The sequence below is a fragment of the Bufo bufo genome, chromosome 8 (assembly GCF_905171765.1).
Source record: "Bufo bufo chromosome 8, aBufBuf1.1, whole genome shotgun sequence".
Taxonomy (NCBI): domain Eukaryota; kingdom Metazoa; phylum Chordata; class Amphibia; order Anura; family Bufonidae; genus Bufo; species Bufo bufo.
Window position 1 is genome coordinate 30,376,166 of NC_053396.1, and position 27,396 is coordinate 30,403,561.

The 27,396-nt window shown below is 46.1% G+C and overlaps 1 protein-coding gene across 2 annotated transcripts in view; it reads right to left on the reverse strand.

Moving 5' to 3' along the window:
* The window catches only part of MAPKAP1 (MAPK associated protein 1), a 176,781-nt gene extending 150,832 nt beyond the window's left edge, over positions 1-25,949 (reverse strand). For both annotated transcript variants that reach the window (XM_040442681.1, XM_040442680.1), the window contains exons 1-2: positions 25,851-25,949; positions 983-1,301 (exon numbers count right to left, since the gene is read on the reverse strand). In XM_040442681.1, the coding sequence (XP_040298615.1) occupies positions 983-1,238 (256 nt within the window). In that variant the 5' untranslated portion in view covers positions 1,239-1,301; positions 25,851-25,949. The remainder of the gene's footprint in view (positions 1-982; positions 1,302-25,850) is intronic.
* Positions 25,950-27,396: the final 1,447 nt, after the last annotated feature.

Here is a 27,396-nt window from a genome sequence, read left to right on the forward strand (position 1 = left end):
ATGTGCGCTTGGCAGCTGAAGGCGTCTGTGTTGGTCCCATGTACATATGTGCTCGCACTGCTGAGAAAAATGATGTTTTAATATATGTAAATGAGCGTCTAGGAGCAACGGGGGCGTTGCCATTACACCTAGAGGCTCTGCTCTCTCTGCAACTGCTGCGCCATCTCAACTTAGATTGACAGGGCCATGCAGTGCAAACGTCATCATGCCTTGCCCGGTCAATAAAAGTGGAGAGGTCATTGCAGTTTTAGAGACAGCAGAGCCTCTAGGTGTAACGGCAACGCCCCCATTGCACTTAGAGTCTCATTTGCATATATTAAAACTACATTTTTCTCAGCAATGCGGGCACATATGGACAATGGATATTTTCATAATAAATGTTATAGATAACCACTACTGAGATTTTAGGTGTGATATCTAGGTGGAGGTGTGCCTGTCAATATAAATATCCATTTCTCAGTTGGTTGGCAGTAGGTGAGCCAATTGAGAAAGCACCCTCTGTGAATCCAAAGATTTAAAGGGGTGAGCCACTATATTTATATAACATGAACATGGGACCAACACAGACGCCTTCAGCTGCCAAGTGCACATGTAACAGGTCGGCCAGTTTCATAGCTAAAAAAACTGCTGACAGATGCCCTTTAAATAGGACCTGTCACGTTCTAGAGAACTGAAACTGGCTGCTTAGCTCTACAGAGTTTTCATCACTGGTTCCAACGCTTTTCATGTTCGCCTGCAATCCCTTTAGCTAGTAGTGAATTGTCAGGTGGGCGCTCTCCAGTGTCAAAGGAACAGAATGCATTTTGGGGCATTCCGTTCTGTTCAGTTACGCTTTGTCCTCATTGACAATGAATTGGGACAAAACGGAAGCGGTTTTTTTTTGCCGGTATTGAGACCCTATGATTGATCTCAATACCGGAAAATATTAACGCTAGTGTGAAAGTAGCCTTAATGTAGTTTTTAGAGACTTGCAGATTTTTACCTGTGTTTGATCTCCTTCTTATACCGAAATCCCAGCTAGACGTAATATCCACAGACTGAGAGTATATGTAGCTTTGAGTTTCTCCATTCCCTTGTGTCTGTGAGATGTTCTCTCCCGACACTGAAGATGGATAAAGTTTCTCCAAGTCCACATCATTGTCAATAAGAACCATCTCACACATCCCTGTGTCATCGCTAGTAACGTGTGATTGACGGATATGGGCCAAGATAATTAAGGGATTGTCCAGAAAAGCCATTGTCTCCTCCCGTGTTACACGGGTTCCTCACAATCGTATCCAGTAATCCATAACTGCAGATCGCTAAAAGACAGAGACAACATGGGGTTAACACAGGAATGATGAGCAGATGTGCATTTATTACTTAAAGGGCATCGGTCAGCAGTTTTGTACCTCTGACACTGGCTGACCTGTTCCATGTGCGCTTGGCAGCTGAAGGCATCTGTGTTGGTCCCATGTCCATATGTGCCCACATTGGCGAGAAAAATGATGTTTTGCTACATGCAAATGAGCCTCTAGGAGCAACAGGGGCGTTGCCATTACTCCTAGAAGCTGTGCTCTCTCTGCAACTGCCGCACTATCTACACTGACAGGGCAAGGCCGGGAAAACATCATCACGTCTGGCCCTGCCAACCAAAGTGCAGAGGGCATAGCAGTTGCAGAGAGAGCAGATCCTCTAGGTGTAACGGCAATGCCCCTGTTGCTCCTACGGGCTCATTTGCATATATTAAAACATCATTTTTCTCAGCAATGTGAGCACATATGAACATGGGACCAACACTGATGTCTTCAGCTGCCAAGTGCACATGTAACAGGTCAGCCAGTGTCATAGGGACAAATCTGCTGACAGATGCCCTTTAAAGGGAACCTGTCACCGGGATTTGATGTATAGAACTGAGGACATGGGTTGCTAGATGGCCACTAGCACATCCGCAATACCCAGTCCCCATAGCTCTGTGTGCTTTTATTGTGGTAAAAAAACGATTTGATCCATATGCAAATTACCCTGAGATGTGTCCTGTCCGTTAGAGGAGTCCAGCATGAAGGAGCCCAGCACCGCCCCGCATCCTCAGAATCTCCTCCTTGCTCCCCGATGTCAGAAAGCCAGAGAACCTCAATCTCGCGATGCACGAGCTAGCGCATGCGCAGTGTCGTCATAGTGTTCCTTCCCTGTGCTGGCATCAGCCTCAGGGAAGGAATTGCGCATGCGCTAGCTCGCGCATCGTAAGATTACAGCGCTCTGGCTTTCTGACGTCGGGGAGCAAGGAGGAGATTCTGAGGATGCGGGGCGGTGCTGGGCTCCTTCACGCTGGACTCCTCTAACGTACAGGACACATCTCAGGGTAATTTGCATATGGATCAAACCACAATAAAAAGCACACAGAGCTATGGGGACTGTGTATTGCGGATGTGCTAGCGGCCATCTAGCAGCCCATGTCCTCAGCTCTATACATCAAATCCCGGTGACAGGTTCCCTTTAAAGGGGCTGTCTCAGACATTGGGGGCATAGTGCTGGGGGAGTTTCTGACAGCTTGGACAAGTCCCCATATAGCAGAAATGCTGCAGATTCTCAGTCCTGATGTGCGGACGGCATACAGTTGCATCAGAGAGATATTGTAACAAATCGGAGCGTAAATTGACCTGCAGCGCAGACTGAGAACTGCAGCAAGTTGATTTCTTGGACTTCACTTTCTGCAATGCATATAGGGCGTGTAAGAATGTAAAACCTGCAGATTTTGCTGAGGATTTGCGAGAATTCTGCAGCAAATTCATTTCTGTCCCAAGTGGATGTACCCTAGTGGCTGGTCCAACAGGAAACGAGGTGCCATATCGCTTTCCCTATTGGCGGGGGCACATCCTAGATCTTGGCCGCTGATGTCGGTGACAAGACCATCTGTTTAAAGGCTTTTTTTTTCCCCCTCAGGATACGTCATCAGCACCTTATTGGTGGTGGTCCGACTCCCAGCACCCCAGCTGATCAGCTGTTTAACCCCTTCCCAATCCACCACCCATAAAAATACGTCAGTGGTCAGGCGTTTTAAAAATGGTGCCCGCTCCACTCACTTTTCATACAGCAGGCACTCGCGGCTATTGTCCGCGACCATGGTCAAAAAACCTGACCACAGCATCTGAGCGCATGGAAATCCTGAAGCGCTATGCTCCGGCTCCCCCGGGCGGAGATCGTGAGAGCCGCACCATGTATACAGCAGCCCCTGTCTTCCCGTAACAGGAGGCTACTGCATAGTAATATCTATGGAGCCCTTGCCTGTTGCAGGGCTCCATAGAAACACAGTAAAATCCTCATAGACTCTCTATGTCTAGTCTATGAGAGAAGCAATCCAATGATTGATTGTTATAGTTCCCTATGGAACTCTAAAAAAAATATGTAAAATAAAAATAAAAAAATGTTTACATAAATAAAAAAAATATATAAAAATCCAAATCACCCCCCTTTCCCCAAAATGAAAAAAAAAAAACATTAACCACTTAAGGACCACAGGTTTATACCCCCCTAAAGACCAGGCCCTTTTTTACAAATCGGCACTACACTACTTTCACCGTTTATTGCTCGGTCATGCAACTTACCACCCAAATGAATTTTACCTCCTTTTCTTCTCACTAATAGAGCTTTCATTTGGTGGTATTTCATTGCTGCTGACATTTTTACTTTTTTTGTTATTAATCGAAATTTAACGATTTTTTTGCAAAAAAATGACATTTTTCACTTTCAGTTGTAAAATTTTGCAAAAAAAAACGAGATCCATATAGAAATTTTGCTCTAAATTTATAGTTCTACATGTCTTTGATAAAAAAAAAATGTTTGGGTAAAAAAAAAATGGTTTGGGTAAAAGTTATAGCGTTTACAAACTATGGTACAAAAATGTGAATTTCCGCTTTTTGAAGCAGCTCTGACTTTCTGAGCACCTGTCACGTTTCCTGAGGTTCTACAATGGCCAGACAGTACAAACACCCCACAAATGACCCCATTTCGGAAAGTACACACCCTAAGGTATTCGCTGATGGGCATAGTGAGTTCATAGAACTTTTTATTTTTTGTCACAAGTTAGTGGAAAATGATGATTTTTTTTTTTTTTTTTTTTTTTCATACAAAGTCTCATATTCCACTAACTTGTGACAAAAAATAAAAACTTCCATGAACTCACTATGCCCATCAGCGAATACCTTGGGGTCTCTTCTTTCCAAAATGGGGTCACTTGTGGGGTAGTTATACTGCCCTGGCATTCTAGGGGCCCGAATGTGTGGTAAGGAATTTGAAATCAAATTCTGCAAAAAATGACCAGTGAAATCCGAAAGGTGCTCTTTGGAATATGGGCCCCTTTGCCCACCTAGGCTGCAAAAACGTGTCACACATCTGGTATCTCTGTATTCAGGAGAAGTTGGGGAATGTGTTTTGGGGTGTCTTTTTACATATACCCATGCTGGGTGAGATAAATATCTTGGTCAAATGCCAACTTTGTATAAAAAAATGGGAAAAGTTGTCTTTTGCCAAGATATTTCTCTCACCCAGCATGGGTATATGTAAAATGACACCCCAAAACACATTCCCCACCTTCTCCTGAGTACGGCAATACCAGATGTGTGACACTTTTTTGCAGCCTAGGTGGGCAAAGGGGCCCATATTCGAAAGAGCACCTTTCGGATTTCACAGGTCATTTTTTACAGAATTTGATTTCAAACTCCTTACCACACATTCGGGCCCCTAGAATGCCAGGGCAGTATAACTACCCCACAAGTGACCCCATTTTGGAAAGAAGACACCCCAAGGTATTCCGTGAGGGGCATGGCAAGTTCCTAGAATTTTTTATTTTTTGTCACAAGTTAGTGGAAAATGATGATTTTTTTTTTTTTTTTTTTTTTCATACAAAGTCTCATATTCCACTAACTTGTGACAAAAAATAAAAACTTCCATGAACTCACTATGCCCATCAGCGAATACCTTGGGGTCTCTTCTTTCCAAAATGGGGTCACTTGTGGGGTAGTTATACTGCCCTGGCATTCTAGGGGCCCGAATGTGTGGTAAGGAATTTGAAATCAAATTCTGCAAAAAATGACCAGTGAAATCCGAAAGGTGCTCTTTGGAATATGGGCCCCTTTGCCCACCTAGGCTGCAAAAACGTGTCACACATCTGGTATCTCCGTATTCAGGAGAAGTTGGGGAATGTGTTTTGGGGTGTCTTTTTACATATACCCATGCTGGGTGAGATAAATATCTTGGTCAAATGCCAACTTTGTATAAAAAAATGGGAAAAGTTGTCTTTTGCCAAGATATTTCTCTCACCCAGCATGGGTATATGTAAAATGACACCCCAAAACACATTCCCCACCTTCTCCTGAGTACGGGGATACCAGATGTGTGACACGTTTTTGCAGCCTAGGTGGGCAAAGGGGCCCATATTCCAAAGAGCACCTTTCGGATTTCACAGGTCATTTTTTACAGAATTTGATTTCAAACTCCTTACCACACATTTGGGCCCCTAGAATGCCAGGGCAGTATAACTACCCCACAAGTGACCCCATTTTGGAAAGAAGAGACCCCAAGGTATTCGCTGATGGGCATAGTGAGTTCATGGAAGTTTTTATTTTTTGTCACAAGTTAGTGGAATATGAGACTTTGTATGAAAAAAAAAAAAAAAAAAAAAGCAGCATTTTCCACTAACTTGTGACAAAAAATAAAAAATTCTAGGAACTCGCCATGCCCCTCACGGAATACCTTGGGGTGTCTTCTTTCCAAAATGGGGTCACTTGTTGGGTAGTTATACTGCCCTGGCATTTTCCAGGGGCCCTAATGTGTGGTAAGTAGGTAAATGATCTGTGAAATCCTAAAGGTGCTCTTTGGAATGTGGGCCCCTTTGCCCACCTAGGCTGCAAAAAAGTGTCACACATGTGGTATCGCCGTATTCAGGAGAAGTTGGGGAATGTGTTTTGGGGTGTCATTTTACATATACCCATGCTGGGTGAGAGAAATATCTTGGCAAAAGACAACTTTTCCCATTTTTTTATACAAAGTTGGCATTTGACCAAGATATTTCTCTCACCCAGCATGGGTATATGTAAAATGACACCCCAAAACACATTCCCCAACTTCTCCTGAGTACGGCGATACCAGATGTGTGACACTTTTTTGCAGCCTAGATGCGCAAAGGTGCCCAAATTCCTTTTAGGAGGGCATTTTTAGACATTTGGATACCAGACTTCTTCTCACACTTTGGGGCCCCTAGAATGCCAGGGCAGTATAAATACCCCACATGTGACCCCATTTTGGAAAGAAGACACCCCAAGGTATTCAATGAGGGGCATGGCGAGTTCATAGAAAAAAAATTTTTTTGGCACAAGTTAGCGGAAATTGATATTTTTAATTTTTTTCTCACAAAGTCTCCCGTTCCGCTAACTTGGGACAAAAATTTCAATCTTTCATGGACTCAATATGCCCCTCACGGAATACCTGGGGGTGTCTTCTTTCCGAAATGGGGTCACATGTGGGGTATTTATACTGCCCTGGCATTCTAGGGGCCCTAAAGCGTGAGAAGAAGTCTGGAATATAAATGTCTAAAAAATTTTACGCATTTGGTTTCCGTGAGGGGTGTGGTGAGTTCATGTGAGATTTTATTTTTTGACACAAGTTAGTGGAATATGAGACTTTGTAAGAAAAAAAAAAAAATAATTCCGCTAACTTGGGCCAAAAAAATGTCTGAATGGAGCCTTACAGAGGGGTGATCAATGACAGGGGGGTGATCAATGACAGGGGGGTGATCAATGACAGGGGGGGTGATCAATGACAGGGGGGTGATCAGGGAGTCTATATGGGGTGATCACCACAGTCATTGATCATGCCCCTGTAAGGCTTCATTCAGACGTCCGTATGCGTTTTGCGGATCCGATCCATCTATCAGTGGATCCGTAAAAATCATGCGGACGTCTGAATGGAGCTTTACAGGGGGGTAATCAATGACAGGGGGGTAATCAATGACAGGGGGGTGATCAGGGAGTCTATATGGGGTGATCACCACAGTCATTGATCACGCCCCTGTAAGGCTTCATTCAGACGTCCGGATGCGTTTTGCGGATCCGATCCATCTATCAGTGCATCCGTAAAAATCATGCGGACATCTGAATGGAGCTTTACAGGGGGGTAATCAATGACAGGGGGGTGATCAGGGAGTCTATATGGGGTGATCACCACAGTCATTGATCATGCCCCTGTAAGGCTTCATTCAGACGTCCGGATGCGTTTTGCGGATCCGATCCATCTATCAGCGGATCCGTAAAAATCATGCGGACGTCTGAATGGAGCTTTACAGGGGGGTAATCAATGACAGGGGGGTGATCAGGGAGTCTATATGGGGTGATCACCACAGTCATTGATCACGCGCCTGTAAGGCTTCATTCAGACGTCCGGATGCGTTTTGCGGATCCGATCCATCTATCAGTGGATCCGTAAAAATCATGCGGACGTCTGAATGGAGCTTTACAGGGGGGTAATCAATGACAGGGGGGTAATCAATGACAGGGGGGTGATCAGGGAGTCTATATGGGGTGATCACCACAGTCATTGATCACGCCCCTGTAAGGCTTCATTCAGACGTCCGGATGCGTTTTGCGGATCCGATCCATCTATCAGTGCATCCGTAAAAATCATGCGGACATCTGAATGGAGCTTTACAGGGGGGTAATCAATGACAGGGGGGTGATCACCACAGTCATTGATCATGCCCCTGTAAGGCTTCATTCAGACGTCCAGATGCGTTTTGCGGATCCGATCCATCTATCAGTGCATCCGTAAAAATCATGCGGACATCTGAATGGAGCTTTACAGGGGGGTAATCAATGACAAGGGGGTGATCAGGGAGTCTATATGGGGTGATCACCACAGTCATTGATCATGCCCCTGTAAGGCTTCATTCAGACGTCCGGATGCGTTTTGCGGATCGGATCCATCTATCAGTGCATCCGTAAAAATCATGCGGACATCTGAATGGAGCTTTACAGGGGGGTGATCAGGGAGTCTATATGGGGTGATCACCACAGTCATTGATCATGCCCCTGTAAGGCTTCATTCAGACGTCCGGATGCGTTTTGCGGATCGGATCCATCTATCAGTGCATCCGTAAAAATCATGCGGACGTCTGAATGGAGCTTTACAGGGGGGTAATCAATGACAGGGGTGTAATCAATGACAGGGGGGTGATCAGGGAGTCTATATGGGGTGATCACCACAGTCATTGATCACGCCCCTGTAAGGCTTCATTCAGACGTCCGGATGCGTTTTGCGGATCGGATCCATCTATCAGTGGATCCGTAAAAATCATGCGGACGTCTGAATGGAGCTTTACAGGGGGTTGATCAATGACAGGGGGGTAATCAATGACAGGGGGGTGATCAGGGAGTCTATATGGGGTGATCAGGGGCTAATAAGGGGTTAATAAGTGACGGGGGGGGGGTGTAGTGTAGTGTAGTGGTGCTTGGTGCTACTTTACTGAGCTACCTGTGTCCTCTGGTGGTCGATCCAAACAAAGGGGACCACCAGAGGACCAGGTAGCAGGTATATTAGACGCTGTTATCAAAACAGCGTCTAATATACCTGTTAGGGGTTAAAAAAAAACACATCTCCAGCCTGCCAGCGAACGATCGCCGCTGGCAGGCTGGAGATCAACTCTCTTACCTTCCGTTCCTGTGAGCGCGCGCGCCTGTGTGCGCGCGTTCACAGGAAATCCCGGCTCACGCGAGATGACGCCTATTGGCGTTAGTGTGACCTGGGAGCGCCGCAGAAATGACGCCTTTCGGCGTTAGCGTGACGGTAAGTGGTTAAAAAAATGAAAAAAATACATATCATGGGTATCAATGCGTGCAAAAACGCCTAGAATATAAAAATATTTAACCCATATGGAAAACGGCGAAACAGAAAAAAGTCTAAATGGCCAATACGCTGTTTTTTGGTTCGCTTCTCCACCCACAAAAAAAATTATAAAAAAGTCAAACGCAAAAATGGTATCACTGAAAAGCACAGATCAGCCTGCAGAACATTACCTCTCACACGGCTCCGTACATATAAATACAAAAAGTTACAGCGGTCAGAATATGGTGAATAAACAAAAAAACTGTCTTTTTTTGTGCAGTATAAAAGCGCAAGAATAAATACACGTATGTGATATCGCCGGATTCATACAGACCTGGAGAATAAATGTAACTGGTCAGTTGTACCGTATAAGGAACGTCATAAAAACAAAACCCCAAAAACTGTTGCGGGATTGCATTTTTTTTCCAATTTCATCACATTTGTAATTTTTTTTTCCTGTATGCAACCGTAAATAGTGCCATTAGAAAGGGCATCTTGTCCTGCAACAAAAACAAGCCCTTATACGGCTATGTGAGCGGAAAAAAATAAAAGTTAGGGCTTTGGGATGACTGGGAGTAAAAAGTGAAAGGAAAAAAAAACAAAAAAAAACTTCTCTTGAAAGGGTTAAAGAGGTTACGAGGCTCTAGTGAGAGCTACAGCCTCATCATAGCCGAGGACATTGTATAGGGCCTGTGTCTGGCATTGCAGTCCAGGCTCATTCACTTGAATGGAACAGAACTGCGCCTAGGCCATGTGACGGATGGACGGGATGTCACCGGCCTAGCAAGAGTGCTGAGGTCTCCTCAAACAGCTGGTTGTTGGGCGTGCCAGGGGTCACACCCCACCGATCAGATTATTGATGACCTACCCTGAGGACAGGACATCAATATTCTACTCCCGGAAAACCCCTTTTATTGATGTCTAGAAACCTCTAGTGGCGGCACACGTCTGAGGTCACATGGTCACCTGTCAAAGTGAGCACAAACCTCTACAAAGTGATCAACGTGCTTCGCAAGTACAGAAAAAAATGCACTATGGCGGAGCTCATCATTCCCCTAACGCCTCTTTCTGACATGGAAAACTCCCACCGGATTTCCGACTTTTCAATGCATTTGCAACTTTTCTAGTCGCAATCTGCATTTTACGCGATGAGGGCGGGGCCATCAGCCAGCTCTAATTTATCGTTACTTACAAATAATGACTGCAATCTAGATTTCGTACCGGTGCATCGAGAACCAGAGGAGGAAAGTCATTTCTGCACCTTGTCACAAAGTACATGCCTCCTCCGACAGCGCGGGACCTGTCAAGGCTGCGTAGCGCACGTTGGCCTCAATAAATCAGGTGAAATGTCTTCTAGAGACAGCTAAGCTGAACGTAATGATACCTTCATTCTGGAGACAATTTTTTTATTTTATTAATATGCAAATTAGCAGTTAAGTGCACTTTGGGCGGGCCTAAGCCACTCTGTGCACCCTTCCTCTCTCAGCTCCTCCCTCTCCTTCGTGAATGACAGGGCCACGTTCCTACACAGTCATCTCACTTGATCCTATCCATCAAGAAGAGGGAGGGGCAGGAGGAGCAAGGCTGCACAAAGTGGCTTGGGCCCGCCCTCAGTGCACTTAACTGCCAATTTGCGTATTATTTTAAAATACTTTTTTCTCCAACATGAAGCAGCCTATTACTACGTGAAAGGTATCATTACACTCAGCTGAGCGAGCCCTTCAAGGCGTTGTGTCTGGTTTAAAGCTTTGATAGACTCTTTAAAAAACTCCATAAAACCAAATCTAGACTTTAAAAAATAGATAATATCGGACCATAAAATCATGTATTCCAAAGACAAAAAAATAAATAAAAAAAAGTTCTCTCGGCCTGTACTCTACCATGGAGCCTAATTTCTGATCCAGTCCGCGTCGCGTCTTCTTTCCCATGGCTCAAGTTAGTGCGAGCGCATGATAGACACACAAATCCTAAATTAAAGTAGACAAACGCGCCCAGCTTGCATGCCGCCTTCTATCAATACGGCAAAATGCTAATTTCCTAATTAACAACCTAATTAGGTAATTATGGCGTTGCAGAAGGATGCCGCAATGAAATATGACAACATGGTCACCTCTTTATATGGCACCTGTGGGGGCTTTTCAGCTGTTACCCGCAAAGCCTGCGGTATCAATCGGAGAGCAGATGTCAAAAAGACCTTGGCATTTCTCAGCCTGGCGGATGACGGAGTGCTCCAGACAGGAATGGTTTAACTCTTTCCTGACGGGCGGAAGGTAAAGACGCTAAATGCAAAAAAGAGAGAGAGAGAGAGGTTTGGAGGAGGAGATGAATCCGCGGCCTCAGGATCTCATTTATAGAAATCTGCAGAATCAATTTTAATTTTTATGTCTTTTTTTTCAGAATTTCAACTAATATTTTTACCCACCGGGTAGGGGATCACCTACTATAGCGCTACATGCGCTGCTGTTCCCACAGCCTCCATGATCAAGGTTCAGGGGGACCGAAAATGTCCAATCTAATCAAGCTTCATTCCACAAGAATACTGTATGATATAACCATATTATCAAAATGCATCCACTTCCTACACGTTTGCGCTTCACAATTAATAAAAATCTAAATAAAAAAATAAAAAAGTGATCTCAGACAGAAATGGCTAAAATGGATGCAAAATGTGCATTACGGATGCTTAAAGGGCATCTGTCAGCAGTTTTGTCCCTATGACACTGGCTGACCTGTTCTATGTGCGCTTGGCAGCTGAAGACGTCTGTGTTGGTCCCATGTTCATATGTGTCCGCATTGCTGAGAAAAATTATGTTTTATTATATGCAAATGAGCCTCTAGGAGCAACGGGGGCGTTACCATTACACCTAGAGGTTCTGCTCTCTCTGTAACTGCCGCGCCCTCTGCACTTTGATTGGCAAGATTAGGCAGGGAAAACATCATCACGCCTGGTCCTGTCAATCACATTGGGGAGGGCGAGACAGTTGCAGAGAGAGCTGAGCTTCTAGGTGTAACGGCAACGCCCCTGTTGCTCCTACGGGCTCATTTGCATATATAAAACTTCATTTTTCTCAGCAATGTGAGCACATATGAACATGGGAGCAACACTGATGTCTTCAGCTGCCAAGCTAACATGCAACAGGTCAGCTAGTGTCATAGGTATAAGGCCTCATGCACACGACCGTTGTTCGGGTCCGCATCCGAGCCACAGTTTTTGCGGCTCGGGTGCAGACCCATTCACTTCAATGGGGCCGCAAAAGATGCAGACAACACTCCGTTTTGCAGATAAGAATAGGCATTTCTACAATGGGCCGCCCGTTCCGCAAATTGCGGAAAGCACACGGGCGGCTTCCGTTTTCGGCGGATCCGCGGTTTGTGGACCGCAAAAAACGGAACAGTCGTGTGCATGAGGCCTAATTCTGCTGAAGGATGCCTTTTAAAATACAGGACCTTTTTTTTTTTCTCTCTCTCTGTTCTTCTGACGGATCAGAAGAACGGAAAATGTAACAGTGATGTGGACCCGGCCTGAGAGAGTGTGGAATACTCTATACCAGTGTTTCCCAACCAGTGTGCCTCCAGCTGTTGCAAAACTACAACTCCCAGCATGCCCGCACAGCCAAAGGCTGTCCAGGCATTCTGGGAGTTGTAGTTTTGCAACAGCTGGAGGCACACTGGTTGGGAAACACTGCTTTATACAAGGATAATGTTGTAACTCCACATCAACCATAATGAAACATAGAGGGTCATTTACAAACACCGGCGTTTTACACCAGTCTTTGCTTCCCCCCCTGCGCTGGTGGAGAAAGTGGCTAAGGTTACTTTCACACTGGCGTTTTGGCTTTCCGTTTGTGAGATCCGTCCAGGGCTCTCACAAGCGGTCCAAAACGGATCAGTTTTGCCCTAATGCATTCTGAATGGAAAAGGATCCGCTCAGAATGCATCAGTTTGCCTCCGTTCCGCCTCCATTCTGCTTTAGAGACGGACACCAAAACGCTGCCTGCAGCAAAACGGATCCGTCCTGACCCACAATTTACAGTGGATATAAAAAGTCTACACACCCCTGTTATAAGGTCAGGTTTCTGTGATGTAAAAAAAGATAAAATCATTTCAGAACTTTTTCCACCTTTAATGTGACCTATAAACTGTACAACTCAATTGAAAAACAAACTGAAATCTTTTAGGTGGAGGGAAGAAAAAATAAATAAAAATGTGGTTGCATAAGTGTGCACACCCTCTTATAACTGGGGATGTAGCTGTGTTCAGAATAAGGCAATCACATTCAAAGTCCTGTTAAATAGGAGTCAGCATACACCTGCCATCATGTAAAGTGCCTCTGATTAACCCTAAATAAAGTTCAGCTGCTCTAGTTGGTCTTTCCTGAAATTTTCTTAGTCACATCCCACAGCAAAAGCCATGGTCCACCGAGAGCTTCCAAAGCATCAGAGGAATCTCATTGTTAGAAGGTATCAGTCAGGAGAAGGGTAGAAAAGAATGTCCAAGACATTAGATATACCATGGAACACAGTGAAGACCGTCATCATCAAGTGGAGACAATATGGCACAACAGTGACATTACCAAGAACTGGTCGTCCCTCCAAAATTGATGAAAAGACGAGAAGAAAACTGGTCTCGGAGGCTACCGAGAGGCCTACAGCAACATTACAGGAGCTGCAGGAATATCTGGCAAGTCCTGGCTGTGTGGTACATGTGACAACAATCTCCCGTATTCTTCATATGTCTGGGCTATGGTGTAGAGTGGCAAGACGAAAGCCTTTTCTTACGAAGAAAACATCCAAGCCAGGCTACATTTTGCAAAAACACATCTGAAGTCTCCCAAAAGCATGTGGGAAAAGGTGTTATGGTCTGATGAAACCAAGGTTGAACTTTTTGGCCATAATTCCAAAAGATATGTTTTGTGCAAAAACAACACTGCACATCACCAAAAGAACACCATACCCACAGTGAAGCATGGTGGTGGCAGCATCATGCCAAGGGGCTGTTCTTCTTCAGCTGGAACTGGGGCCTTAGTTAAGCTAGAGGGAAATATGAGCAGTTCAAAATACCAGTCAATATTGGCACAAAACCTTCAGGCTTCTGCTAGAAAGCCGAACATGAAGAGGAACTTCATCTTTCAGCATGACAACTACCCAAAGCATACATCCAAATCAACAAAGGAATGGCTTCACCAGAAGAAGATGAAAGTTTTGGAATGGCCCAGACCTGAATCCGGATGAAAATCTGTGGGGTGATCTGAAGAGGGCCGTGCCCAGGAGATGCCCTCGCAATCTGACAGATTTGGAGTGTTTTTACAATGAAGAGTGGGCAAATCTTGCCAAGTCAAAATGTGCCATGCTGATAGACTCCTACCCAAAAAGACTGAGTGCTGTAATAAAATCAAAAGGTGCTTCAACAAAGTATTAGTTTAGGGGGTGCACACTTAGGCAAACATATTATTTTATTTTTATATTTTTTCTTCCTTCCACCTAAAAGATTTCAGTTTATTTTTTAATTGAGGCTACTTTCACACTTGCGTTCAGAGCGGATCCGTCTGCTGTCTGCACAAACGGATCCGCTCCTATAATGCAGACGTTTGGATCCGTTCAGAACGGATCCGTCTGCATTATAGATTAGAAAAAATTCTAAGTCTGAAAGTAGTTCAGACAGATCCGTCCAGACTTTACATTGAAAGTCAATGGGGGATGGATCAGTTTGAAAATTGAGCCATATTGTGTCAACTTCAAACGGATCCGTCCCCATTGACTTACATTGTAAGTCTGGACGGATCCGTTTGCCTCCGCACGGCCAGGTGGACACCCGAACGCTGCAAGCAGCGTTCAGGTGTCCGCCTGCTGAGCGGAGGCTGAACGCCGCCAGACTGATGCATTCTCAGCGGATCCGCATCCACTCAGAATGCATTAGGGCTGGACGGCTGCGTTCGGGGCCGCTTGTGAGAGCCTTCAAACGGAGCCCCGACAATAGTGTGAAAGTAGCCTGAGTTGTACAGTTTATAGGTCACATTAAAGGTGGAAAAAGTTCTGAAATGATTTATCTTTATCTCGTTTTTTTTACATCACAGAAACCTGACGTTTTAGCAGGGGTGTGTAGACTTTTTATAGCCATTGTATGCACACGGCCGTGTTCCGTGGCCGTAAGCGGTCCGTGGTATGCCGGGCTGGATTCCTGTTCAGAGCAGGAGCGCACGGTGTCATTGGTTGCTATGACGCCGCTGCCCTACAGTAATACACTATACGAGTGTATTACTGTAGTGCAGCAGCGGCGGCATGAAGCGCACGGCGTCATAGCAACCAATGACGCCGTGCGCTCCTGCTCTGAACAGGAATCCAGCCCGGCATGCCACGGACCGATCTCAGCCGCGGAACACGGCCTAAGTCTATGGGGACGGATCAGTTTTCTCTGGCACAATAGAAAACGGATCCGTCTCTCATTGACTTTCAATGGAGTTCATGACTGATCCGTCTTGGCTATGTTACAGATAATACAAACGGATCCGTTCATGACGGATGCATACGGTTGTATGATTGTAACAGATCCGTTTTCGCAGATCCATGACGGATCCGCCCAAAACGCGAGTGTGAAAGTAGCCTAATTATGACTGGAGTAGTTTTCACAAGTCGTCACACATTTTTCTTTGCGGACCTATTGAAATGAATCGGTCCGCATCCGTTCCACAAATAATGCAGATCAGATGCGGAGCAAAAATACGGTTGTGTGAACAGGGCCTTAGTTAAATAAACTCACCAATGACTCCCTAGAGCTGCCCAATGTAATACACACAGACCACATAGATGGGAGTTCATTCAATCTCATCACTGGGCTATAACTGAGAATCTCTTTGAGCGAGGAGCCGACGCTAAGGGCTCCTGCACATGACCGTATCCGTTTTTGAGGTCCGCAGATCGGCAAAATCTCCTATCCTTACCTGCAAAACGGAATAGGACATGTTCTATGTTTTTGCGGGTGCCGCAGAATGGACATACAGATGCGGACAACACATACGCATCTTTTGCGGTCCCATTCAGATGAATGGGTCCGCATCCGACAAGCAGAAAATGTGAATCGGATGCGGATCAAAGCTACGGTCAAGTGCATGAGCCCTAAGGCTACTTTCACACCAGCGTTTTTACTGGATCTGGCAGGGTTTAGCAAAAACTCTTCCGTTACTTATAATACAACCGCCTGCATCCGTTATGTATTATCTTTAACATTGCCAAGACGGATCCGTCATGAACTCCATTAAAAGTCAATAGGGGACGGATCATGGTGATGGACCATGTGATGGATCATATGATTGACCATGTGATGAGCACAGTGACATCATCAAAGGTCCTTTACCCAGGTCCTGAAGAAAGAAGAGGAGATCCGCTACGCGACCAAGTGGATGAGGTGAGTTCAATTTATTATTTTTTAACCCCTCCATCCCTATTTTACTATGCATTCTGTATTAAGAATGCTATTATTTTCCCTTATAACCATGTTATAAGGGAAAATAAAGATCGGGTCCCCATCCCGATCGTCTCCTTAGCAACCAACGCATTAAAAATCGCACCGCATCCGCACTTGCTTGCGATTTTCACGCAGCCCCATTCACTTCTATGGGGCCTGTGTTGCGTGAAAAACGCACAATATAGAGCATGCTGCGATTTTCACACAACGCACAAGTGAAGCGTGAAAATCACCGCTCATGTGCACAGCCCCATAGAAATGAATGGGTCCAGATTCAGTGCGGGTGCAATGCGTTCACCTGGATTGCCGGATGGTCGTAACCATGGAAACAAGCAGTGTATAAAGTGATGGAAAAACTAATCTAGTAAGCAAAGGAAGCAATATGGACAATCACAATACATTATTAAGTGCCTTGGATTAACTTTCTCTACATGATAAAGTTATTTGCTGAAGTGAGACGACCCCTTTAACAGTTTTTCTAGCTGTGTGACTGGTACTTTTACTTTCACTTTGTGCCGGTCATCTAATAAGCCTTATCTCTAAATTACGGAGAGGTCATAAACACTTATAAGCCGCATTCTTATCAGTTAGGGTACTTTCACACTTGCGGCAAAGGATTCTGGCAGGCTGCTCCGTCACAATCCGGACGCAAACTGATGGCATTTGTCAGACGGATCCTGATCCGTCTGACAAATGCATTGCAATACCGGATCAGTCTCTCCGGTGTCATCCAGAAAAACGGATCAGGCATTAAAAAAAAATCAGCATTTTGAAAGGGCTGCGCATGCGCAGACTGAAAAGCCGGATCCGTTTTGCCGAAACATTTAATGCCGGATCCGGCACTAATACACTTTAATGTAAATTAATGCCGGATCCGGCACTAATACACTTTAATGTAAATTAATGCCGTATCCGGCATTCTGGCAAGTGTTCAGTATTTTTGGCCAGAGATACAACTGCAGCATGCTGCGGTATTTTCTCCGTCCAAAAAACGTAAGAGGGACTGAACTGATGCATCCTGAACGGATTGCTCTCCATTCAGAATGCATTAGGATAAAACTGATCAGTTCTCTTCCGGTATTGAGCCCCTAGGATGGAAAATGTGAAAGTACCCTAAGATAAGAACTGAACTATAATGAGTGTTTATAGTCAGAAATCAGAGATAAGGAACCTACAGAGGTCAGGGGTCAATCTCTCCATTTGTATGCTGTCATGGTGGTGAAATGGAAATCTTTTTTAGGCTACTTTCACACTATTGCTTCTATTTTCCGGTGTTGAGATCCATCATAGGGTCTCAATACCGGAATAAAACTCTTCCGTTTTGTCCCAATTCATTGTCAATGGGGACAAAGCGTAACTGAACAGAACGGAATGCCCCAAAATGCATTCCGTTCTCATACCGGAGAGCAGCATGCTGCGGTTTGCTTTCCGTCTAGGGATGCAAAGCAAGATGGATCCGGCATGACCCACAATGCAAGTCAATGGGGACTGTTTTCTCTGACACAATAGAAAACGGATCCGTCCCCCATTGAGTTTTAATAGAGTTCATGACGGATCCGTCTTGGGCATGTTCACGATAATACAACCGGATCCGTTCATAACGGAAGCAGATAGTTGTATTATCAGTAACGGAAGCGTTTTTGCTGAACCCTGCCGGATCCAGCAAAAACGCTGGCCTCATGCACACGACCGTTGTTTTATTCCGTGTCCGTTGTTCCGTTTTTCGTGATTTTCTGCGGACCCATTGAATTTCAATGGGTCCGTTGAAAACTCGGCCAATGCACCGTTTGCCATCCGCGTCCGTGATCCGTGGTTCCAGTCCGTCAAAAAAATATAACCTGTCCTATTTTTTTTTAACAGAAAACGGTTCGCGGACCCATTCAAGTCAATGGGACCGTGAAAAAACGCGGAGGTACACAAGATTGTCGTCCGCGTCCGTTTTTTTTCCTATCATTTGCATGGCAAACTTGACTTAGATTTTTTTTTTTACTTTCCTTCATGTCTGGTGATCCTCCAAAAATAAAGGAAGACACACTGAAACGGATCACGGAACAACGGAACCCCATTTTGCAGAACGGAACACAACAACGGTCGTGTGCATGAGGCCTAAGTCTCATCCACTATTGCTGCTACTGTAAAATGCAGCAAATTTTCCACTGCAGAAAATCTGTGTTTACACCACTTCTCGCCATGCCTGTGAGGTACATCCACACAAGACAGGTATGCTGCAGAGTTGCATGCCTCAAGTCTTTGGAGCAAAGTGGATGAGAATCTAAGAAATCTGATCTACACACTGCAAAATCAAATATACACTCACCTAAAGAATTATTAGGAACACCATACTAATACGGTGTTGGACCCCCTTTTTGCTTCAGAACTGCCTTAATTCTACGTGGCATTGATTCAACAAGGTGCTGATAGCATTCTTTAGAAATGTTGGCCCATATTGATAGGATAGCATCTTCCAGTTGATGGAGATTTGAGGGATGCACATCCAGGGCACGAAGCTCCCGTTCCACCACATCCCAAAGATGCTCTATTGGGTTGAGATCTGGTGACTGTGGGGCCATTTTAGTACAGTGAACTCATTGTCATGTTCAAGAAACCAATTTGAAATGATTCGAGCTTTGTGACATGGTGCATTATCCTGCTGGAAGTAGCCATCAGAGGATGGATACATGTTCTCATTCTGTTTACGCCAAATTCGGACTCTACCATTTCAATGTCTCAACAGAAATCGAGACTCCTCAGACCAGGCAACATTTTTCCAGTCTTCAACAGTCCAGTTTTGGTGAGCTCGTGTGGATTGTAGCCTCTTTTTCCTATTTGTAGTGGAGATGAGTGGTACCCGGTGGGGTCTTCTGCTGGGGATAATAGTAAGTGCAGGGGGATCCCTGGGCGCCGCTCTACACGTCTGTATAGTCAGTTTAGAGGTTTTATTATGGTGAAAGGTCCTCTTTAACCACCTCAGCCCCCAGTGCTTAAACACCCTGAAAGACCAGGCCACTTTTTACACTTCTGACCTACACTACTTTTACCGTTTATTGCTCGGTCATCCAACTTACCACCCAAATGAATTTTACCTCCTTTTCTTCTCACTAATAGAGCTTTCATTTGGTGGTATTTCATTGCTGCTGACATTTTTACTTTTTTTGTTATTAATCGAAACTTAACGATTTTTTTGCAAAAAAAATGACAATTTTCACTTTCAGTTGTAAAATTTTGCATAAAAAACGACATCCATATATACATTTTGCTCTAAATTTATTGTTATACATGTCTTTGTTAAAAAAAATGTTTGGGTAAAAAAAAAATGGTTTGGTAAAAGTTATAGCGTTTACAAACTATGGTACAAAAATTATTTCCGCTTTTTGAAGCAGCTCTGACTTTCTGAGGTATTCGCTGATGGGCATAGTGAGTTCATAGAACTTTTTATTTTTTGTCACAAGTTAGCGGAAAATGATGATTTTTTTTTTTTTTCTTACAAAGTCTCATATTCCACTAACTTGTGACAAAAAATAAAAAGTTCTATGAACTCACGATGCCCATCAGTGAATACCTTGGGGTGTCTTCTTTCCAAAATGGGGTCACTTGTGGGGTAGTTATACTGCCCTGGCATTCTAGGGGCCCAAATGTGTGGTAAGGAGTTTGAAATCAAATTCTGTAAAAAATGGCCAGTGAAATCCGAAAGGTGCTCTTTGGAATGTGGGCCCCTTTGCCCACCTAGGCTGCAAAAAAGTGTCACACATGTGGTATCTCCGTATTCAGGAGAAGTTGGGGAATGTGTTTTGGGGTGTCATTTTACATATACCCATGCTGGGTGAGATAAATATCTTGGTCAAATGCCAACTTTGTATAAAAAAAATGGGAAAAGTTGTCTTTTGCCAAGATATTTCTCTCACCCAGCATGAGTATACAGTATGTAAAAAGACGCCCCAAAACACATTCAGATGTCCGCATGATTTTTACGGATCCACTGATAGACTGATCGGATCCGCAAAACACATACGGACGTCTGAATGGAGCCTTACAGGAGCGTGATCAATGACTGTGGTGATCACCCCATATAGACTCCCTGATCACCCCCCTGTCATTGATCACCCCCCTGTAAAGCTCCATTCAGATGTCCGCATGATTTTTACGGATCCACGGATACATGGATCGGATCCGCAAAACACATACGGACATCTGAATGGAGCCTTATAGGGGGGTGATCAATGACAGGGGGGTGATCAATGACAGGGGGGTGATCAGGGAGTCTATATGGGGTGATCACCCCCCTGTCATTGATCACGCCCCTATAAGGCTCCATTCAGATGTCCGTATGTGTTTTGCGGATCCGATCCATGTATCCGTGGATCCGTAAAAATCATGCGGACATCTGAATGGAGCTTTACAGGGGGGTGATCAATGACAGGGGGGTGATCAGGGAGTCTATATGGGGTGATCACCACAGTCATTGATCACGCCCCTGTAAGGCTCCATTCAGACATCCGTATGTGTTTTGCGGATCCGATCAGTCTATCAGTGGATCCGTAAAAATCATGCGGACATCTGAATGGAGCTTTACAGGGGGGTGATCAATGACAGGGGGGTAATCAATGACAGGGGGGTGATCACCACAGTCATTGATCACGCCCCTGTAAGGCTCCATTCAGACGTCCGTATGCGTTTTGCGGATCCGATCCATCTATCAGTGGATCCGTAAAAATCATGCGGACATCTGAATGGAGCTTTACAGGGGGGTGATCAGGGAGTCTATATGGGGTGATCACCACAGTCATTGATCACGCCCCTGTAAGGCTCCATTCAGACGTCCGTATGCGTTTTGCGGATCCGATCAGTCTATCAGTGGATCCGTAAAAATCATGCGGACATCGGAATGGAGCTTTACAGGGGGGTGATCAATGACAGGGGGGTAATCAATCACAGGGGGGTGATCAGGGAGTCTATATGGGGTGATCAGGGGCGAATAAGGGGTTAATAAGTGACAGGGGGGGGGGTGTAGTGTAGTGTGGTGCTTGGTGCTACATATTGCTGAGCTATCTGTGTCCTCTGGTGGTCGATCCAAACAAAGGGGACCACCAGAGGACCAGGTAGCAGGTATATTAGACGCTGTTATCAAAACAGCGTCTAATATACCTGTTAGGGGTTAAAAAAAAAAATCACATCTCCAGCCTGCCAGCGAACGATCGCCGATGGCAGGCTGGAGATCCACTCGCTTACCTTCCGATCCTGTGAACGCGCGCGCCTGTGTGCGCGCGTTCACAGGAAATCTCGCGTCTCGCGAGAGGACGCGTCTGTGCGTACAGCGGTCCGGAGGTGGTTAAATCACCTTTCTTTCCCATTCTGACATTCAGTTTGGAGTTCAGGAGATTGTCTTGACCAGGACCACCCCCCTAAATGCATTGAAGCAACTGCCATGTGATTGGTTGACTAGATAATCGCATTAATGAGAAATAGAACAGGTGTTCCTAATAATTCTTTAGGTGAGTGTATGTTAAAGAGGTTTTCCGAGACTAACAAATGCCCCCTCATATGTCAGGCCCCTCACACACAATATACTTACCTTGCTCCCCGCGCCGCTCATGGTCCCCGCATGGCCGACGCTTCTCCCAGTGCACGAATGAAAACATCTGGTGTCGGGGGAAGGAGCCAATGGCAGGCGGCAACGGGGACAAGCCTCCCTAGCGTCACCGTGATGCGGGCACTGCCTGCCATTGGCTGCTCCACTCCCCCGACACCAGATATTTTCATCCGCGCAGGGGACCATGAGCGGAGCGGGGGTCCAGGTAAGTAGAATTAGGGTGAGGGGCACGGCATATGGGGAGCATTTGTTAGTCTTGGAAAACCCCTTTAATAATAATCTGCCGCGTTCATCGGCCTGAGGTGTGGATTTTAAATCTGCAGAATGTCAATGCTGCGAACATCTATAGCGGATTTCACCGATTGCAAAGCATAGGGTAAAATCTGCTGCAAATCTGTGACAGTCTGGCTGTGCCCTTATACTCCCTGCACCTGCAGGATAACTGATCTCTCACTAACATCGCCTATACATCAGATGAACGTTGGCCAAACCCGCTGATTTCAGAGGAATCAGCCAAACATCTAATGTGTATGAAGGTGCCCTGACGTCAGGAAAAAAAGGGATCGGGCATGTTGGATCTCAACATCCCCAGCCCTTTGTCTGACAGCAGCTTAGTCCTCCCCCCTGCAGGTCTATGAGGGGTTCTGCTGACAGCTATATACGGTGTATGGCTGGTTCTCACCAGAGGGCGACTGCACAGGAAGAAAGCTGCCAGTCACCCATGAGGTCCCCCTGGAGCCAGAGATCGGCTGCTTCATTCTGGAGAAAAAGTACTTTTAATCCATATACAATTAAGCAGTTAGGGATTGTCCAACCCCCACAATGCCCCCAAAATGCCCCAGCCCCTCATACAGGTTACCGCTCCCTGGGACCCACAACGCACGTCTGCCGCTGCATCTCCCCGTTGCGTAACATAACATAGGGGGTCACTGACGACGGGGGGGGGTTGCTGGGGGGGAATTGGGGTAAAAAAGAAAAGCCGCAAGACCCCGTTTTGAGTCTTTTTAACCTATTTTTACACCGTGCTCAGCACTTGGGGCACTGTTGCCATCTTTTACACCATGTGTATAAGCGGAGTGAAAACCACTCGTCAGGGGTAAAGTATTTTTTACCCCAGGCGCGCAGAATGCCGGCAGTGTGCCTAATTTATGACAAGACCTGAGCCTTGTAAATGACCCCCAATGTTCCTTTTTGATATATTTGGCGTTAAACCAGGCACACAGTCTTGTAGGGCTGGCTCAGCGGAGTGTAATGATACCTTTCACTGTGATCCATTGCTTCATTCATAGTTTTAATCCATATGCAAATGAGCAGTTAAGTGCAAAGAGGGCAGGCCCAAGCCACTCTGTGCACTCATGCCCCTCCCCCTTCCTCTGCCAGCCCCTCCTTCTCCTTGATTGGCACGGCCAGGTTCCTGCTTAGAGTAGTACCATGGCCTAATTAGACCCAATTCCCGGACAACCCCTTTGAATTAAAGGGGTATTCCAGCTACAGAAATGTATATCCTATCCCCCCTACCCAGCGATTGAAACCCCGCCCATCATGAGAACGGGGCCCCCGTTGTTGTCAAGCATGTTCGAAAAAAGCCTAGAAACCCTAGAGGCGTCGTGTGTATGTAGCCTAACACTCCCATCAAACGTGGGGACTGGTTCTAGTAACTGGTGGGGGCTCCAGCGGTCGGACCCCCGCGTTCATATATTTTTCCAGGTCTCCAGTGACAGGGGATAATGGTCTGTCATGGTCTAACCTTCTTAAAGTGGCTTTCACAAATTAAACATTTATGGCATATCCATGGACTCCAGACCTGCCTGATAGGGTAGCCGCCATCCACCACATCCAGGTGGGCAATGAATGGAGATGTGTCCGCTGCTTTTTGGAGAGAGTCGGCCACATGCACAGCCGCCTGCACCTGATTCCGGACCCCACCTCCCCTCATCCTGGGGATATACCATAACTTGGGAATGTCCCTTTAAGTAAAGCTTAAAGGGGTTGTCTCATCATGGACAATGGGGCATATCGCTAGGATATGCCCCCATTGTCTTATAGGTGCGGATCCCAGCGGAGAACGGAGCCCCGCAAGGTGGTGGCTGGAGGACTCCGATCCAGCCAACACCAAGCCGGCTCCCCATAGAAGTGAATGGAAGCATACTGCGCATGCGCGGCCCCCGCTCCCATTCATTTCTATGGGGCCAACGGAAATAGCCGAGCCAGTGCTCGCCTATTTTTGCAGGCCCCATAGAAAATGAATGGAGGGTGAGGTGAGCCCATGCTCAGGACCACCTTCCATGGGCCGGAATAGTGACATGTGTCAATCCGTTTTCCTGCCGCAGTCCCTGCCAGGCTTCCGTTCACATTTGCACATCACACTCCGATCTCATGACTTTTATAAAAAGAGATGAGTCACAATGTAAATCAATGCCCTTGGAACGTGTCATACACCGCACCTGGCAGAGCCTAATACATCAACTGCTGCAGATCGTTATACAAGCCTGAGCTGCTGCAGAGCATCACTATACACACCTCAGCTGCTGCAGAGCATCACTGTACACACCTCAGCTGCAGCAGAACATCGCAATACACACCTCAGCTGCTGCAGAACATCACTATACACACCTCAGCTGCTGCAGAGCATCACTGTACACACCTCAGCTGCAGCAGAACATCGCAATACACACCTCAGCTGCTGCAGAACATCACTATACACACCTCAGCTGCTGCAGAGCATCACTGTACACACCTCAGCTGCAGCAGAACATCACTATACACACCTCAGCTGCAGCAGAGCTTCGCAATACACACCTCAGCTGCTGCAGAGCATCACTATACACACCTCAGCTGCTGCAGAACATCACTATACACACCTCAGCTGCTGCAGAGCATCACTATACACACCCCTCAGCTGCTGCAGAGCATCACTATACACACCCCTCAGCTGCTGCAGAGCATCACTATACACACCCCTCAGCTGCTGCAGAGCATCACTATACACACCTCAGCTGCTGCAGAACATCGCTATACACACCTCAGCTGCAGCAGAACATCGCTATACACACCTCAGCTGCTGCAGAACATCACTATACACACCTCAGCTGCTGCAGAACATCACTATACACACCTCAGCTGCTGCAGAACATTATACACACCTCAGCTGCTGCAGAACATCACTATAGACACCTCAGCTGCTGCAGAGCATCACTATACACACCTCAGCTGCTGCAGAACATCACTATACACACCTCAGCTGCCGCAGAACATTATACACACCTCAGCTGCTGCAGAACATCACTATAGACACCTCAGCTGCTACAGAGCATCACTATACACACCTCAGCTGCCGCAGAACATCACAATACACACCTCAGCTGCTGCAGAGCATCACTATACACACCTCAGCTGCTGCAGAGCATCACTATACACACCTCAGCTGCCGCAGAACAATTTAATGCACACCGTAACTCCTTCTTACGCCTGAAAAAAGAGGTTCTGCTGCAGCCGAGGCCTGCATTACACTGTACATTGCAAGTTCTGTGTCTCCTTTTTTTATACAGTTAGGAATCTCCTTGAAGACGTCTTACAGGAGCACATGATGCCACTCACTACCAGATGCTTTGCAGAACACGTTTTAATTACCCGACTTTTTTAATATCTCTGCGTGCTGTCAGTGAATGTTCACCCCCCACTGTGCCAGAGGCTGACAACCTGCTACTATCCAGGGTACAGCAGAGCCGTCAGTGGACGGGTCACATACCGGCCTGAGGTGGGGGGACATGTTTGTTTACGGTAACACTCCTATGGCACTATCGCCGTCACGTCCTTATGATGAGCTGTCAGTGACAGGCTGGGTGTCGGAGGGGTGGGGTGCACAAGGGGTTAAACTCGCCCCCCCCCCCCTCCGCCAGACCGTGACGTGCCCCTCCTCCCCGGGTAATGATGGCGCCGCTGCCCTCACCTGTCTCAGCGCCGCCCGTTCCTGTAAATCTGTCTACCGGTTCCACAGTCTGTTATTGCTAAACATCAGCGGAGGACGTTTGATGACGTCAGTGTCATGTGACCGGGCACATAGATGACGTTCGCCAGTCATGTGACTGAGCTCGGGGGCAGGCGGCTGTTAGGATGGATAGAGTGTGAGGCAGGCTGGGCTCACAGTCAAGGCCTCCTGTTTATCACTCTTGGTCCAGACATAGGGGAAGACATGAGGAAAAATCTGTGGAGACATTTATCAGAACTGGCTTAGTTACCCATAGCAACCAATCAGAATCCACCTTTCATTTTCCAAAGGAGCTGTGAAAAATGAAAGCTGGAATCTGATTGGTTGCTATGGGCAGCACCAGCTTGATAACTCTCCCCCTTGGTGGCCCATAGCAACCAATCATAGCTCAGCTTTTATTTCTTATGGTGCTCTTGAAAAATGAAAGCAGAGTTGTGATTGGTTGCTGTGGGCAACAAAGTTTTTCAGTCAGTATCCTTACATACGTGAACTTGCACTAGCTTTTTTTATTTTTACAGCATTTTTTGGGCCTTTTTTCGCCAGTGTTGCCATAAGACATGGCTAATTTCTGATGAGACGCAGACCTTGCCTGGAAATTAGTAAATGTGTCAGTCCCAATGCCCCAGCCAGTGTAATACAGCCCTTAGACCGGTTATCTAGGCAGCAGATTTATCACCGGGGCTCAGGCTGGATGATAAATGTGGTGCAGGGATAGATGCTTTTCTCCGACTCTATGGGGCTCATTTACCTTTTGCGCCGGTCTTAGTTCCTCCCCCTGTAATGCCGTAACATTTGTCTAACTTATGACGAGGTGCGCGCTTCATCGTAAATTAGGCGCATCTATAGCAGTCCTTGCGCCTGGCGAAAAAAAACTACACCAGACCCTGACTGATGTAGTTTTTCACCAACATTTATGCCGTTTCTAGACGTAAATGTAGTAGGTAACTTTGTTAGGGCCATTGTCCCTGCCCCCGCCATTCCCTTAACGCTACCAGGTGTCAAACATGACGCAAAAAAGCCCATGTGACAAAATATTGTCGCACAGGTGTTTAAAATTTAGCAAAAACTGGCTTGGCGCCATTAGTAAATAACCCCTAATGTATTCAAAAATCATATTCAAACCTGTATTACGGCCAAATGCCGAAGCAATCTAGGCATCTATGATGCTATTATTTGGGATGATAACATCCAAAGACTTGCACCAGAGGTGTAGCTAACGGGGGAGCAGGGGGGGACAGCTACTCTAAGTAAACTGAGGAGGGGGGCACAAATGCTGACTGTGTACGGGCAGTGGCGGTCTTTACCACCATGCAAATTGCGTAACTGCGTAATAGCGCCACAACGTTCAACTGAATCACTTGTTACAGTTAGGCCTCTTGCACACTGCCACTGTGGGTCCGTTCCGTGCATTGGGGACTGCAATTTGCAGTCCCCAATGCATGGGCAACGTCCATGCGGCGGCCGGAACGGATCGAGACCCATTCAACTTGAATGGGTTTGTGATTCG